A 17980-nucleotide genomic window follows, 5' to 3' on the forward strand; every position below is an offset into this window, starting at 1 on the left:
TTTCAAGGATATTTATACGAAGTTCTGAAACAAACTGTTTCCTCACCGAGTCAATAATAGAAGCCTCTGCGATAGTATTCTTTATCTCACATTTTTCTGCCCTAGATTGGAGGGTTTCAGCTGTGAGACGCAGTGTACTATTCTGTTGCTCAGCCAGAGAGTATCAGCTGCGCCTCTGGCCTACATTAAACTGACCTGTTTTCTTATCATCATCATCATCATCATCATCATCATCATATATTCAGGGCTATTGATGATCATAGCTCAATTCCACAGAGAGCCAGATCAAAACTGCATTACTGCTAGCTTAAACCAGATGGTTACGCGCGATCAAAATGCATTATAATTTGGTCGAAGCAGGTTTTGACGCAAGTTGTTTTGCATAAATTTGTTGCAAGTTGGAACACAGATCTCAAGGGGTGAATCCTGGGTAATTTCACAGCAGCAGTCTGCCATCCGGTGGCCCTGCTGAAAAATGATCTCAGGCGTGCAAGAAGAGTGCAGGGAGAAAACGTATTGAAAATATGTACAGTAAATGTATTTATTGAGCAATTTATTGTGGCTGAAGATGTGAGTTGTTGTACTGGGGGATTTCGAGACACAAGATGCGACAGCAGGAGGAGAGCCCAAGATGGAGGAGAATGAAGAAGAGGGGGGTTTAGAAACACTTCCTGTGGACAATGGATGGTCCGGCCTCTTCATACTCATCTTTGCTGATCCACATCTGCTGGAAAGTGGACAGGGAGGCCAGGATGGAGCCGCCAATCCAGACGGAGTATTTACGCTCAGGAGGGGCAATCATCTGGAGTGGACAGAAGAGAATTCTATTATTGTCAGCACAGTTATCAAAAAAACAATTATAATTACAAATGAACAAAAAATTATTTTTAAAACAAGTGACTAAACAATGATACCATGCATATTAAATTTAAATAATAATCGCAATTTATTATTGTAATTATTTACAAAAATCTATAAATATTAATAATAATAGCTTTATTATGAATATCAAAAATTCTATGTAAATATTTTAATATTAACTAAATGTTCCACCTATAATAATTATGATTATTGTTATTATTATTATTATTGTTACTAATATTAATAAATAACGCATACTTTTTATTATTTATAATCATTTATAATAATAATAATAATAATAATAATAACAACAACAACAACAACAACAACAACAACAACAACAACAACTCATTACAAATGTCAAACATTCTATGTATATAATTTAACATTAAATAAAGGTTCGACTATAATTATAATAACAATAATAATAATAATTTGTTACAAATGTCAAAAATGATATGCATATAATTTAATATTAATTAAATGTTCAACTATAATAATAATAATAATAATAATAACAAATAATGACACATTTTTATTATTTATAACCATTTATAATAATAATAACTATAATTTATTACAAATGTCAAAAATTCAATGTATATATTTTAATATTAACTAAATGTTCCTCCTATAATAATAATGATGATGATTATAATTATTATTATTGTTATTAGTAGTAGTAGTAGTATTATATTATATTAATAAGACATTATTAAATATATATATAATAAATACATTTTATTATTTATAATATTTAATAATAATAATAATAATAATAATAATCATAATAATAACAACAATAATTTATATCAAATATCAAAAATTCAATGTATATAATTTAATATTAAATAAATTGTTGACTATAATAAGTATTATTATTATTAATAATAACAACACTATTAATATTTATAACTAATAATAACATTTTTAATTATTTTTAACCATTTATGATAAAATAATAACTATTACGAATGTCAAAAATTCAATGTACATATTTTAATATTAACTAAATGTTCCTCCTATAATAATAATTATTATTATTTTTATTATTATTATTACAATGAATATCCTTAATAAATAAACACATTTTTTACTACATCATACTTTTTTTTTTTTTTCAAAGAATTCCTTATTTATTATTGTATCATTAAAATATTAAACTATATATTTTATAGAAAGAACTAATGACCAAGTCCAAAATGAACCAGTCCTAAACTGTACCTTGATCTTCATGGTGCTGGGAGCCAAAGCTGTGATCTCTTTCTGCATCCTGTCACCGATACCAGGGTACATGGTGGTACCGCCAGACAGAACGTTGTTAGCATACAGATCCTTACGAATGTCTATGTCACACTTCATAATGCCGTTATAAGTGGTCTCATGAATGCCAGCAGACTCCATACCTACAGTCAACGACATTTAGAAGATGTCTGAGAGACGTGAAACATACATCAATTCTAATACATTACACTTAAGTTATAATGTTAATCAATTGTAGTGCATATTACATAGCACAGATTTCATTAAACATCCACTGAAGTGTCTTTAACTGCGCAGCTTTGTTCGGTGTCTGACAAATTCAGGGTGAGGCATATCGAGTAGCTCCTCCTCCTTTTATAAAATTAGCCAATCGCATTTGGTTTCATTGACCTGAAGAGCATCAGACATTAACATGAAACTAGCTTTTATTCACCTCAATTGAAAGCATATACACATTATCGAAAAGGGTTTTCTCTACATAGCACATTATATGCCTTTCACCATATAGAATTGTAATGTTGTAATGAATATTGTAATACTATAACAAACTAAAAGTGTAACTGACTTCATTTTAAATATCCTAGTTGCCATTTGGGATGCTGACTATGTTTGTATGTGTAAAAATACCAGCCTGATCTCACAAACGCAACTATGTTAAATTTTATCAGTTTAGTGGCTAATTCGTACAAATTCATACAAGTTCAGTCGCACGAAAATGTACGATTTTTAAAAAGAGATGTAGCATTGATCCCCACCCCTAAACTTCCCAAATTAAAAAAGTTAAGAGTTAGCATGAGATAGCAATGGAAATACTGTGTTTCCGTTTATTATTTTCTTGTTCAATTAATTTGTGCAAGTTCATCCACTGAGTTTTGGTAATCTTCAAAGACTGACCATTTGCTCTAAATTCATACGAATTCATACGAATTAATTCATACGTATTAGCCACAAAATCAAAAAGTTACGAATTAGCGTGAGAAAGCATTGGAAAAACTGTTAGCATTTATTATTTTCTTTAGGTGAACCCTCAGAGTAAACGCTTGGTTACATGATGTGACTGAATTATCAATTTCAGCAGCGGCTTATAGGGGTGGAGCACTTTACATACTACAGAGCATTTGATTGGACAGAAGATCTGATAGCAGGAACAAAAAATATTATGCTTTGAATGCGCATATGTTCTAAATGTGAATTTTGTCACTGTGTTTTAAACGCACTAGCTTAAAGATAACCTTAAAGTTTGTGTAAAATAAAAATGTACAATGTTTATTTTGTTAGCACACATGGCTGTACGAATTAAACCATACGACTTAGCGACAAAATCAAAAAGTTATGAGTTAGCATTCTTATTTGCAGAAACAGGAGATTTACATTTTGAATGTAAACCTTAAAGTTTGTGTAAAATAAAAATGTACAATGTTTATTTTGTTAGCGCACATTGCTATTCTTTAGGTGAACAATTAATTTGTGTAATCAACTGAGAATTTTTGTTTTGGTAATCTTGGACCAAGTCTAATCATTAGCTTCTGCATTTGAAATGGCAGTTCTTCTATGATGACATCAGTTTGATGACTTCAGCCACAATATTCTTAACCACGTCCCTCTTATCGTTAGTTTGCTATGAGGGAATGATGCGCAAAAGGAAAACTCCGCCCCTACTAATATTCTGTTTCAGTTGAAACTACATCAACATACTTGTGTTGTCACGATACTGGAATTCGATACCAATCAGTACTGAAATTTTAAAAACGTCCATCTCCCACTAACACTTGAGCGCTGTTAAGTGCGTTCTTAAACAGTGTTGAGTTGCCATTGTGTTCACGTGCTCAACAGAAATGACTGTGGTTGGCCGTGAAGATCATCAGTTCACTGAACTCACCGCTGTTTACGGAGTGTAACTACAGATACTACAGGGACACTGGAGTGTTTTAAAGCAGTGAAGATCAATCGATTCATATGTCAGTATGTCAGCTTATAAACAAACCAGCTGATCTATGCAGATTTAAAATGCTCCAGTGTCCGTATATCTGTGTTTACAGATGTTATGCATGTTAGCGGGAAATTGACATCTTTTAATTTTAAGTACAGAATTGGTATCGAATTTCAGTATTGTGACAACACTACAACATACTGAAATAAAAGTCTCAACAACTTTCGATTCACGCTGACTTTAAGACTAGCATATTGATGCTAACCCCCAAAAAACGTTCAATTTGATTTCATGGGGACTTTAAGAGAAGAATTGCCAGTTAGCCATTGTGCTATCAGCTCTATCGGATAAAGAAACAGTGATTGATGTACAATGTCAAGACTAAGAGGCCCGTACACCATAAATAGCCCCTCAGCCTCTGGCCATTTACTGAAACACTCCTAATTAGTTCCTGACAAAAGGTGATCCGTCACCGTGTCACCTCTCGAAAAGTGCACTGTAATGGTCGAAATCTCGCCTGAAAGATGCAGCGCTTTGAATCCTTCTCAGTGGGAAGCTTGACCGCTTGCTGTGCCCGTGGATGTTGGGTTTAATTGTGTTGCTGAGCATGGGCCCATGTGCAAATGATTGAGAATTATTAATAATATGAATTTTTCATCAATGAGGATCTAGGCTTGGCATTGGCTCAAAAGGGAGAATGTATTTCGAGTGTGGGCTCCGTATTTCAGCGTAGAGCCTAGGATTTTATGAATAATTGATAAAAAACAAGGCATAATGTAGGGATATTCAAAGCACTCCTATCATAATGGAGATTCAAATCTGTAAAGGAATGTGCATGATACTGAGGAAGCCCTATAGGAAGATATGCACAATTATCTGAGTCTTGTTTTTTGCAAGCTTGTCTTCTTAGAAACTACATGGTAATGGCATAAAAAAAATAATTATTTTTATAATTAAATAAAATAATTAGTCAAAAATGGTTTGCGGGTGAAAAAAAGTCCATTAATGTTGGTACCATATGCTTTGTTTGACATATATTTGAAAATATAATTTTTTTTAAAGAAAATAGTTTGGAGGGGGGGGGGGCGGGGGGGCGGGAGGGGTTAAGTTGTGATAATAGTACCGTTATTATATGTCATTTTAACAATAAGATAAAAAAAAAAAATACTGGAAATTGATTATTATTATTTAATTTGTGGTAAAAGTTTGCAGAAATAAATGCTAATGTATAAATCAATAAATGTCAATATATCTTGTGTGTATGAATCTTAAAATTTCATAAACTATAAGCATATACCATCATTTTGATCCAATCAATTGAATAATACAAACTAATATATAAAATAAACTAAAACTACATTATAAATGATAAAAAAATCCTGAATTTTCTGTAATATTTTCTATACTTTCAATCTTTATTAAATAATTAAAAAATTTTCAAATTACTCATAAATAGAATATTTTTACTTTACAAATAAATCACAAAACAAAATTGAGATCTAATACATATCAAGTTTGATGCAAGATTTTAGAAATCTAGTTGGGAAATCCATTCTAAAACAGTGGCATTATAGGCTATGATCCTACTAATAACTTCTTATTCTGACATTGAACACAAGTAGAAAGCATTTATTACCAAGAAGTGTAAATATGAAGCGGTTAATAAATTAAGCATATTTAAATGAACCAATGAGAAACTGACCGATGAAGGAGGGCTGGAAAAGGGTCTCGGGGCAGCGGAACCTCTCGTTACCGATGGTGATCACCTGACCGTCGGGCAACTCGTAGGACTTTTCCAGAGAGGAGGAGGAGGCGGCGGTGGCCATTTCATTCTCGAAATCCAGAGCCACGTAGCACAACTTCTCCTTAATATCACGAACAATTTCCCTCTCAGCTGTAAAAATGAGTTAGAAAGCTATTAATGCATAATTATGTGCCCAATTCTTTCACAGAATATACTAATGGCAGCCGACAGGTGGTGCTGTTTAGGCTATTAAATGGGGATGAAACAAAAATTTCAAAGAAATGTTTATGTTTCTACTATTTTCTTGCGCCTCACGATGCATTACGTAATTTATGCGAATAACTTCCGTTAAACAATGAGTGAGGAGTTCAATATTGATAAATAAAATGTACAAATGTTTAAATAATTTTTTTAAATGGGAACAATAAGATGCCAATATCACAGTTCGTACATTAAATATTAATAGCCAAATTATTAGAAGTAACAAATTAGCCTACTTTCAGCAGACCATAAATAACTCCAAAAATTCTTTCTGCAATAATATTACAGACATGTAGAATATTTTCGTACTGTATTGGGATAAGAGAAAATAATGTAGAAGAACAAAACACAGTAGACTCAAAAGAGCTTTGCATACAGATGCTAAAGCTAATTCATTCATTAATTTTTCTTTGGCATAGTCCCTTTATTTATCAGGGGTCACCACAGCGGAATAAATCGTCAACTTATCCAGCATATGTTTTACACAGTGGATGCCCTTCCAGCCACAACCCAGTATTGGGGAACACCCACTCTCAGATTCACTACAGCCAATTTAGCTCATTCAATTCACCTATAACGCGTGTCTTTGGACTGTGGGGAAACCCCACGTGACCATGGGGAGAACATGCAAACTCCACACAGAAACAACTGGCCCAGCCGGGGCTAGAACTTGCGACCTACTTGCTGTGAGGCGACAGTGCAACTACTGAGCCACCTTGTTGTCCCTGCTAAAGCTATGTTATATTAGAATACCAAGAGTAACATTTACTTACTTATTTTAATCACAAATAGATATAATTTACAAAGCCAAACATACTCAATGTTTAGTGCAGACTTATCAGTTGAAGTAATTAAGTAATTAGTTTCAGTTTTTTAGGGAAGTTCCCCAAACAGGAAAAAAAAAGGTGGATATAAAACATTCAACTTATATATATATATATATATATACACACACACACACACACACAATTCACAATCTACTAAATCAACTATGTCAAAGATAAATTACCAGTGGTGACAAACGAGTAGCCTCTCTCAGTCAGGATTTTCATCAGGTAGTCAGTGAGGTCTCTGCCGGCCAGATCCAGTCTCATGATGGCATGTGGAAGGGCATAACCCTCATATACGGGCACATTGTGGGTCACACCATCACCAGCGTCCAGCACAATACCTAGAGCAAATCATAAATCCATGAAAAACTTTTAAAAAACACACACACAAACATGCTAGTCAGTGTAGGCCATGCTAACCTGTGGTACGGCCAGAAGCGTACAGTGACAGGACAGCCTGGATGGCCACATACATAGCTGGAACGTTGAAGGTCTCAAACATGATCTGCAATACAGTGAATAAACGTTTAATATTGATGAAATGTCGTGATTTGAAAGACGTTATGAAGACTTGCCTGGGTCATCTTCTCCCTGTTGGCTTTGGGATTCAGAGGAGCTTCAGTAAGGAGGACGGGATGTTCCTCAGGGGCCACGCGGAGCTCATTGTAGAAGGTGTGATGCCAGATCTGGGAAAATAATATTGGATTTTTTCAGAACAGCATAGTGTTAGTTTGCAGATAATGTTGTGTTGCTGTCTCATTGTATAATAATGTTTGCCCATGTCTCTACAGTCATGCAGTGTGTAATTAAGAAAAGTTGGAGCATGATTTTTTCAGCTTTTTTCATGGGAGGCTGTTTTCAAAAATTATGGCATGTGGTTTGTGCCAAAAATGGGTTGGTTTTATTTGTTTGTAGATGTTGTCCAAAGTCCAAAATCAATTGTGTACTTAAAATAAATGAATACTGATTGATGTGCGTGTCATTTTATTTATGTCATCTTGTTTTGTTGTTTACGGAATTCATTTTGTGCCAAGGTGCTGTTTGAGAGAACCCATTTCATACCTTAACCCCAAACCTATCAATGCTTTGCACTATATGTTTGTCTGTTTGCAGTATATTTAAGATACATTTGTATATACTTATGAGTATGGTCCTTTTTTTGTAATTTTGTTATGCTTTTAAATAGCTTTTTCAAAAATTATGGAAATTGCTTTGTGACAAAAGTGCTGACTGTTTGTACTATACATTCTCCATGTTTACAGCTCTTTGTGTAGAATACTTGTTAAGATAAGTTTGTTTGTGCTTCATCTTTTCCCGTCTTATAAGTAAAATATTTCTGTCATCATTTCTAAAAAAAAATATGGGGTTCCAATTGTGCAAAAAAGAGAACTGACTGCTTTGTAAAATAAGCTTATCTAGATCTTCTGTTATTGCTGTTGTTTTTTTATTTATTTTTAATTTTTTTTATTTCTTCAGGTTCTGCAGGTAAACAAAATGTGTTGTATATAGAAAATGTAAAGAACACTTTACAATATGGTCTAAAATGTTTAAGTAAACATTAAATATTTGAATGAATATTTAATGAACATAAAATAAATATTGAATTTTTTAAATGAATTGAAGCACGTATTAGTCTTATCTACTGTTTAGTTCAGCATTTATTTACACATTATTCATGTCTAAAGGTGTAACTTTTATTTATTATTATTTAATTATTATTTAATTGACCTGATTTAACTGCAACAATAGAGTTGCACATTTATTAACAACGGTTGACAAAAGACTATTGCATGTACATTGTTTGTTGATGCTGGTTAATATATTATCTAACATAAAATATTAAGATGTCAATGGTTAAATTTTTTAAATAAAAATTAGTCTATTAAAGTCTATATTTTACCAAAAAGTTAAGATATCAGCAACTGTAGATTAATGTAGTTACGAAATGGATTATAAAGTAAATGTCTGCAATATACATGCCAGAACTTAAAATAAAATTTGTTTTTTGCACAAATGAAATACCATAAAAATCATGCGAAAAACCAGCCACTCACAAGGCAACTTAACTATTTTACCCATTGTCCAAAAAGGGTCTAATTGGTACGAAATTCATAGGATTTCATTCATTCAAACCCCACCCCTAAACCTACCCCTCACTGGAGGATGAGCATATTATACCAAAATGTATGAATGAGATTGTACAAATCAATACGAATTAGCCGCTAAATCAAAAAGTTACGAATTGCCATGGTCACAATGGAAACATCCCAAAATTTGAGTTGTCTACACAAATTTGCCACATTGACCAACAGAAAGCAGGCTAGTTTGCAGGTGACTTCTACTATATGTGAGCAGTGTTTTATACATTGCTTTTACCTTCTCCATGTCGTCCCAGTTGGTGATGATGCCATGCTCAATGGGGTATTTGAGGGTGAGGATGCCTCTCTTGCTCTGGGCCTCGTCTCCTACATAGCTGTCTTTCTGACCCATACCGACCATCACACCCTTAAGGAAAGATCATAATCAAACCCGTCAGTCACAATCCATGCATTTAAGATGACCTTTTCTCGAAGGCTTAAAAACTGCCATTACATTTGATTACAATACTATGGAATTTGAGGTGCTTACTATGGCCAAACCTGCTGTTGTAAAGCACATATGAAGAGTTCACTTGCAAAAGCAGACTCGTATATCATGTTTTTATGTTAAACATGATGGTCATAAAATTATTATTATTATCATCTCTTTATTTTCAGGTACATAAGATCCATTCATTCATCCATTTATTTATTTATTTCTTTATGATAACAATGTCCTGCCAATATGCCCAGATTTTTTCAAATAATCTGGGGCCTCATGCATCAACGCTGCGTACGCACAAAAACTTTACGTACGCCAGATTTCATGCTCATGTTTAGATTTACTAACAATGAAATTTCTGTGAGAATGTGCGTTGGTCCACGCCAACTTCATGTCTGGCTTCCGTGTATTACTTGTGTGTGTTTGTTTTATTTCCATTGGCGACTCCTAGAGGCAATTATGTTAAATTGCACACTACAAAGTATCTTTGAGCCGTGCAATGCCAGCTGTCTGGGACGGGATCATCCGCATGTCTAGCAGGTATATAAGGTTTTCATACCATGCAGTTGACCAGCCAAACATAAAGCGCAATTAGCAGCGATTGCTGGTTTTCCTAATGTAATTGGAACGATTGACTGCACGCACATTGCAATAAGGGCGCCATCTGAAGACGAATTTGGATAAGTGAATAGGAAACATTTCCATTCAATAAATGTGCAAATAATATGTGATGCTCAAATGCACTTAACAAATATTGTAGCAAGGTGGCTTTGGTCAACCCATGATTGATTCATCCTCACAAACAGCATGGTTGGGATGGCAGGCACTCGGTCAGTTGTAGAGCGGGTGATTGGGCAGCTGAAATTCCGGTGGCACTGCCTTGATAGGAGCGGAGGGGTGCTGCTATACCGCCCAAACAAAGTGTTCCTCTAATACATCTGTGTCTCCCATAGACACAGATACTACTCCAGACAGTATAGTGTCGCCCACAATTGAGGCAACTCCTTCCTCAAAGCCAAAGGGTAGTTCAGCATCCCCTGTTCACCCGCCTGTTCAGTACACACTTTGACAATGCGCCGCTGTTCTCCTCTTAACCTGCACCTCTACATCGGACCATTTGTTTTTTAATTCACTCACAGTGCGATGTTCAGACCCAACTGCGTTAACGGCATCAGCTGAAGTCTCCCATTCTATTTTTTTTCTTTTGTTATTAATTCCGGAGGACAAACTTGCAAATAACAGTTTCTCTCTGGTCTACCTCTGATAGGAGCACCTCCAATTCACATTCTGTGAAGTTTCTCGGTGAAGCTTGCTTTTGCCATTGTTTTATCATTTTTCGTTTCACCAAAGTGGAGTCATTACCATATTTATAAGGGGGAGGAGGCAGGGTTAGGTTTTTGCACTCGCGCTCGTGCACTCAGATTCACGTTAATTTGAAGGTACAAAGAGAATATGCATGGGATTCCGCGTACGCAGTGTTTCATACATCTGATTTTTTACTGCGTACGCACATTTACAGCTTTGTCCGTAAGCAATGTTTTACGTATTGATTCAGCTTTTGGAGTTTTTTTATGGTTAACAATATATAATTTACAAAAATATTTCCCTTATCTTAAAAAATAAATGATTTTAGGTTATTATATCAATTATCATTGTTTAAAAGACGCTGGTTTCATTATACATCATTATACAATTTCATATTTATCGATGTACATTTACAAAGGAAATCCATTATAAAAGTGCGTGACAGGGTGAAAATTATTCATTGACGATCGGGGGGGGGGGGGGGTTAAGTGTTTTGATTATATTCAGTAATATGCCTCAGTGAATCAAATGTATATAATTCAATTTCATCTAATTCATTACTCAAACTTGTTATGTTTTCAGTGTTTTCAGGGATATTGAGTGGTTCACAATGACATTTGTGATATTAAATAAACCTATTACTGAATGACCATGAAAGACTGCACGCATTTTTATTTTACAGTTTAACTTTCATGTGCAAGCAAGTGTATAATAAAATACAGACTATGCATCTAGTTTTACAGACACCTACAGTACAAATGCCTATTTTACAAGAAACATGTTTTGTGAACACTTGCGCTGTCTGTTGGTGCTCTGAATTTGCCGGTTTCAAACTGCTGAATAAATTTTTTTTGGGTGCAAACATGCATTCACAATGGGATGAACAATTATTGGGGTGGTCAAATGTATATTTAAGTTATCTATTATTTTAATTACTAATATTATTTAAGATACAGATCAGAGCAAACTATTTCTTAACTATTAAAGGGCAGACCCCCTCTGTCCCTGCCAAACCCCCCTGTAATTCGCACTCTGGTGCTTGAAAAAGACATAAAAAGTAAATAAATATAGATGTGACATCAAAATGTAGAAATAACAAAGGTATTAAAACAGCTGCTATTTGCTCCTACTTAATAATAATAATAATAATAACAAATCCTTACATTTATATAGCGCTTTTCTGGACACTCAAAGCGCTTCACACATTGGGAGGAATCTCCTCATCCACCACCAGTGTGTAGCACCCACCTGGATGATGCAACGGCAGCCATAATGCACCAGACCACACACCAGCTGATTGATGGAAAGTGATGAAGCCAATTATGATATGGGGATGGTTAGGAGGCCATGATGGACAGTGGGCAAATTTGGCCAGGATGTCAGGGTTAAACCCCTACTCTTTTCGAAGGACATCCTAGGATTTTAACAACCACAGAGAGTCAGGACCTCGGGTTTAACATCTCGTCCTAAAGACAGCTCTCACTGAGCAGTATAGAGTCCCCATCACTATACTGGGGTGTTTGGACCCACACAGATTGTAGGTTGAGCCCCCCCTGCTGGCCTCACTAACACCACTGCCGGCAGCAACCTAGCTTTCCCATGTGGTCTCCCATCCAGGGACTGACCGGGCGCAGCCATGCTTAGCTTCAATGGACAACCATGCGAGTTGCAGAGCTAGCTGCGGGCAAAACTTAAATATTTACTTAAACGTTACATTAATCTTTTGACATTTATTTTAATGGTTAATTAACTGATTAATAACTCAGAAAATATCATTTTAATCTTCTACGGACATTTTAAACACGTAAAGTATATCTTTTTATGTATAACTGATACTCTTTTTCCCCTTTTTTTACTATTTTTTTTCCTTTTTCTGTCTTGTTGATGCATTTGAAATTCTTTTTAATACACTGAAAACAAAATTCTTTGGATTTACTAAATATTTTTAACATAAGTGGTTGCAAACAATTTATATGTGCTGAATTTAAACAATCAAATTAATTTTAGTAACGTTCAACTTAATTTGTTTGTTTAAATCAAGTCTAAATAAATTGTTTGCAACAAAATACCTTAGCAAATTTAGTAAATCCAATGAACCATTTATTTCAGTGTGCTATACAATGATCTATATCCAAATGATCTTCTAGCCAATCAGAATCAAGAATCTAACAGACTACAATAAAGTAGGATATGGCATTACACATGGTTTTTGTTGACAAAAATGTTTATTCCAATGCTAAACTTTCACTTCCAATTTCCCATTACATTAGCATTTTTAAAGCATGGTGTTAGCATTATCCTTCCAGGTCAAAGGTCAACCCGTAAGAACTCTTGACTTAAAAGATGCTTTACTGATTGGATGTAAATAAGACTAAGCTCCAGATGGCGTAAACAAACGTATGTCGTCTCACCTGATGGCGTGGTCGGCCCACAATGGAGGGAAACACGGCTCTGGGAGCGTCGTCACCAGCAAAGCCGGCCTTCACCAGACCTGAGCCATTGTCACACACCAGAGCGGTGGTCTCTTCCTCGTCGCACATGTTTGCTTAGACAGCTGCAACACACACACACCACACGTCCGTTAAATTCACATTACATTACATTCATGTAGCATTTGAAGTTAAATGTAAATGATTCATCTACTGGGCTTCAAAATAAGGAGGTTTGTGTAGCGTCCTCTTTATGGGAGGCTGGCAGTGTGCTATAAATAATACATAGCTGAGCATAAAAAGCTTGTAATATTTTTATGGTGCTGCGTGTGTATTTGAAGTTGTTACGAATAAGCAGAATATGAGCATTTCTGTTGCACCACTGTGCATATGAACCAAAGTAATGAATTATTAAAGGGATATTTCATTCAGAAATTCCGAAGCTGGTTGAGTAGCTGATTTAGTAGCCGTGCAATTGGAAATTCAAAGATTTTTTAATATACACTAATGTTCAAAAATGTGATGTCTTCCATACCATGTGTTTATAATATTTAAAAGTATAAAATACAGTGGAATTGGAGTAAAAGTAAAAAGTAAAAGTGAGTAAACCTGACAAGTTGACAACTTAAAAAAGTGAGTACATACATTTTAACTTGGAGTTAAAATAGGGCCATATACAGTAGAAATCAGAATTTAAAAAGTATTTTATTTCTTTTTTAAATATTTCACAAATCATTTTTAACAGGGCATGGAAATTTTCACAGTATGTCTGATAATATTTTTTCTTCTGGAGAAAGTCTTAATTGTTTTATTTTAGCTAGGATTAAGGCGGTTTTTAATTTTTTAAACACCATTTTAAGGTCAAAATTATTAGCCCCTTTAAGCGCTTTTTTTTTCGATAGTCTACAGAACAAACCATCATTACATAAACGATGCATAATAAATTGCATAATTACCCTAACCTGCCTAGTTAACTAAGCCTTTAAATATCACTTTAAGCTGTATAGAAGTGTCTTGAAAAATATCTAGTAAAATATTATTTACTGTCATCATGGCAAAGATAAAATAATTGAGTTATTAGAAATGAGTTATTAAAACTATTATGTTTAGAAATGTGTTGAAAAAATCTTCTCTCCTTTAAACAGAAATTGGGGGAAAAACCAAACAGGGGGGCTAATAATTCAGCGAGTTTAATAATTCAACTAAAGACTTTCACTGCACTGCAAAATAAAAGAAAGCTTTGCCAACAAAAAATACAGTTTTGAGCAAAATAAATAAATAAAAGCAAATCTTCAAAAAAACAAAAATTAATTTGAGAAATAAAAATAAATTTTGCTAACAAGAATAAAGTGCAAATGGAAAATTAAGTTGAGAAATAAAAATGAAATGTTTGAAAAAGAACTGTAAATAAAAATAAAGCAGTGCAAGAAAAAAACTTAAATATTTGCAAAAAAAAAAAAAAAAAAGATATATATTTGCAAAACATTTTTATAGCATTGCCTTTACAAAACCCATCCAGTCAATTGCAATGCTCATTTTGATTTGCTCTTTAGTCAACCGTGAGTTTGCGATGCTGTTTTTACTTTGCACTTCATGTTTCACTTTGTAGCCCTGATTTGATAAGGGGCGGAGTCAAGGGAACTAATGGCCCGGACTGTTATTTCTTTTGCAGTTCTTTTTTTTTTTTACCAAAATTAATTTTTATTTCTCAAAAATTAATTTTCGCTTTGCGATATTTGGAGATTTGTATTTGTTTATTTATTTTTTTGCTCAATAAGTTTGCAAAGCTTTTATTTTGCAAGTATACAGTTGAAGTCAGACTCTATTGGAATTATTAGCCCCCGTTTATTTTTTTCCCCAATTTCTGTTTAAAAGACCCTTTTCACATTTCCAGGTTTCTCAGTAGCGGAAGTCGTAATAGTTGGGAAAACTTAAGAGTGCAGTGAATGTGAGAATACAACAAATAATAAAAGAAAAACTCCACGATGATGTTATCAAAAAATTGTGTGAGACTGATGACAGCAGCCAGAGAGAAGAACGTCAAATTTACTGTCCTGTCCCATAGACGCTGCATATGAAAACGCCTCGCACATGCGGTAATTCGCTTTTTGTAATTTAAGCAAAGATGATGTAATGCATTCATAAACACATACAAATGTTCATACGTTTTAAAAAAAATCTAAATATTAAAAACTTTCAAGGATTTAAGATTATTGTGACTGTTAAACGCATCATAACAGGCTTGTGAAAAGGGTCCATTCAAAATACTGCTTTCATGTTCTACAAAGTCATCCAGCTTTAAAAATATCAACTTTATAGATCTCACTTTATATTAAATGTCTTAAAGTACTATAAAAGCGCTGAAATCTAACCTTTAATACAAAATACTTATTGTATAGTCACATTTCTGCATTTATCGTACAATTAATAACTTGCAGCCTTAACAAAAGCATTATTTACAAGTTACATTGCATTGCACTTACATTACATAACACAACTTATTTACATAATCTCTAATTATACTTCTATCCTTTAACCAGCCTTCCCATACCACTATACCTGTCCTCAAACTTCCTTTAACAGCATTTTAGAGTACATGTACTTACAGTGTAAACAATTATACACATAATTCAAGACAACATATGTTTTTATGTTCAATATCAATAAACACAGTTAATAATGTTTAAACCTACTTTTTTAAAGTTATACAAGCTGTTTTAAGTCAGTTTAATGTGATCTAAGTTGAAATAACACATAATATTAAATTAATTCAACTTAAAATAATATTCAGTTTAGTTTAAAGAAATAGTTCTCCCAAAAATGAATATTGTCATCATTTACTCACCCTTAACTTGTTTTAAACCTTAACCACTTTCTTTCTTTTGATAAAATAAAAATAATATTATATATATATATATATATATATATATATATATATATATATATATATATATATATATATATATATATATATATATATATATATATATATATATATATATATAAATAAAAGAGATATTTTAAAAATGTGGAAACCTGTAACCATTGACTTCCTTAGTATTTGTTTTTCCTACTGTGGAAGTGAATGGTTACAGGTTTTCAACTTTCTTCAAAATATCTTCTTCTGTGTTCAACACAAGAAAGAAACTCAAAAAGGTTTGGAAACACTTGAGGGTGAAAAAAAACAGTGAGTAAATTTTCATTTTTGGGTGAACTGTCCCTTTAATTTGGTTCAACTATAAACGTAAGGCAACCATGTAATATTTGATATGTCGTAAATAGATACCATAAGCAGATTTCCAATGTTCAGCTGAACTAAGAACTAAAAACTATCATCTAATGTCCAGTGAAAAGTAGACTCACCCAGGAGAGCTTGAAACAAGAGGCCTGGAAAACTTGCTCCCTCAAGAGCGGTTGAAAACTAAGAGAGTGAGCGGTCAATTCACCTGCTCCCCTATTTATACAGGAGCCGCTTGACCAGCACTTGAAAACCTCAAGCCTTTTTAGGAGACATTACGACCCCAGCATCACACAAAGGTGGGCCGTACCATTAGAAGACGGGTGTCACAATGGAGACTGTCGACAACGGACAGTTGCATTTAATATTAGAAGGTAATTTATGGCGCTCGGGACTATTGTTGGAAAGAGAGGCGGCCAGTTCAACTGGGAGAGAATGGCATCCCAGCAGGCCGATATAAATAAGAAGCCGAGCATTGGTCATAATGGATGGATGGCCATTTGTCTGTTGTCTGGTATCTGTCAGTTGTGAGGAACTTCTAGTTGGCCTTCAAAGGAAATCCACATTGCCGCCTCATATGGGTGTGGACGTTACACCAGGAGCACAAGCCTAACCAAATGAGGCATGATTTTCGACACAAAAGAAAAGCATGGCCTCTAGGAAATTGACAGCGGTGCCATTTTTTGTGGTTGTCTGAGTGGGTGGGCCAACAATTACAAGTGATTTGATTGCATAGTGTCGAGGGAACGGCATTGTGCTGTTGACTTTGACACGTGGCGCATTTTACGAGGGAATTTTTAACGCTGTCTTTTGTGTTGTGAGGACTCTTGGACATGTTTGATAAACTGTTAACGTGTAATTAGTACGGCGTGAAAATGAAGTCGTTTTAAGTATAGTAGAGTGATTATGGCCTGTCCCACTTCTGAGGTCTCAACCTTCTTGACTTTCTAATAAGTCGAATCATACAACAACAACATTTGAGGTTTGGTTTATTGGGGTCAAACGCATGTCTGTTAACATTTGTTAATTCTTAACTATATATTATATAAAACCAGCTAAATGTAATCATTTTTGTGCAACACTGTTACCAATAGTTTTTATTTGAAACTATTGGATTTTTTTCTAGTGAACTTATGTATTTCCATTATGCATTTATTTACGCAGTTGCTTATTTAATTAATGTACAATATTTAACATATTTTTATACACTTTTGCTTCACTATTAAGTAAAACTATTAAAACCTTTTCCAATAATTGGAATATTTGGAATAAGCATATAATATTTATATACTTGCTTTCTTTCATAATGTCTCATATTAAGCAGCTTTTTATATCAGGGGTGCCCAAACTTGTTCCTGTAGAGTTTAGCTTCAACCCTAATCAAACACACTTGAACCATCTAATTAAGCTCTGTCTAGGTATACTGCACTAGAAACTTCCAGAGAATGCGGGAATACTCACGGCAGGTATTATTTGGTACTTTGTTAATTCATTTCACTGATTTGGCAACTGTCAAACCTCATCAGGGAAACAGATTGA

General features: G+C 34.0%; 1 protein-coding gene across 1 annotated transcript; it reads right to left on the reverse strand.

Annotated features, from left to right (window-relative positions):
- Positions 1-516: 516 nt before the first annotated feature.
- On the reverse strand, positions 517-16676 carry acte1 (actin, epsilon 1). The gene is made up of 9 exons (XM_056452172.1): positions 16567-16676; positions 13186-13328; positions 9266-9394; positions 7465-7575; positions 7310-7394; positions 7069-7230; positions 5757-5948; positions 2086-2267; positions 517-802 (listed from the first exon to the last, which is right to left on the reverse strand). Exons 2-9 carry the CDS (start codon positions 13312-13314, stop codon positions 659-661), a joined length of 1134 nt encoding a protein of 377 aa, XP_056308147.1. The 5' UTR covers positions 13315-13328; positions 16567-16676; the 3' UTR covers positions 517-658.
- Between the last annotated feature and the right edge of the window lie 1304 nt (positions 16677-17980).

This window comes from Danio aesculapii, chromosome 25 (assembly GCF_903798145.1).
Source record: "Danio aesculapii chromosome 25, fDanAes4.1, whole genome shotgun sequence".
NCBI classification, from domain to species: domain Eukaryota; kingdom Metazoa; phylum Chordata; class Actinopteri; order Cypriniformes; family Danionidae; genus Danio; species Danio aesculapii.

What these genes read in the sequence shown, in the direction of transcription:
- acte1 (XM_056452172.1), bottom strand. Translation starts at nt 13,314, where the DNA reads ATGTGCGACGAGGAAGAGACCACCGCTCTGGTGTGTGACAATGGCTCA. An exon ending in ACTGGGACGACATGGAGAAG is followed by an intron (nt 7,576 to 9,265) that starts GTAAAAGCAATG and finishes TTATTTTCCCAG; the next exon opens with ATCTGGCATCACACCTTCTA. An exon ending in TTTCCAGCCCTCCTTCATCG is followed by an intron (nt 2,268 to 5,756) that starts GTCAGTTTCTCA and finishes CGTTGACTGTAG; the next exon opens with GTATGGAGTCTGCTGGCATT.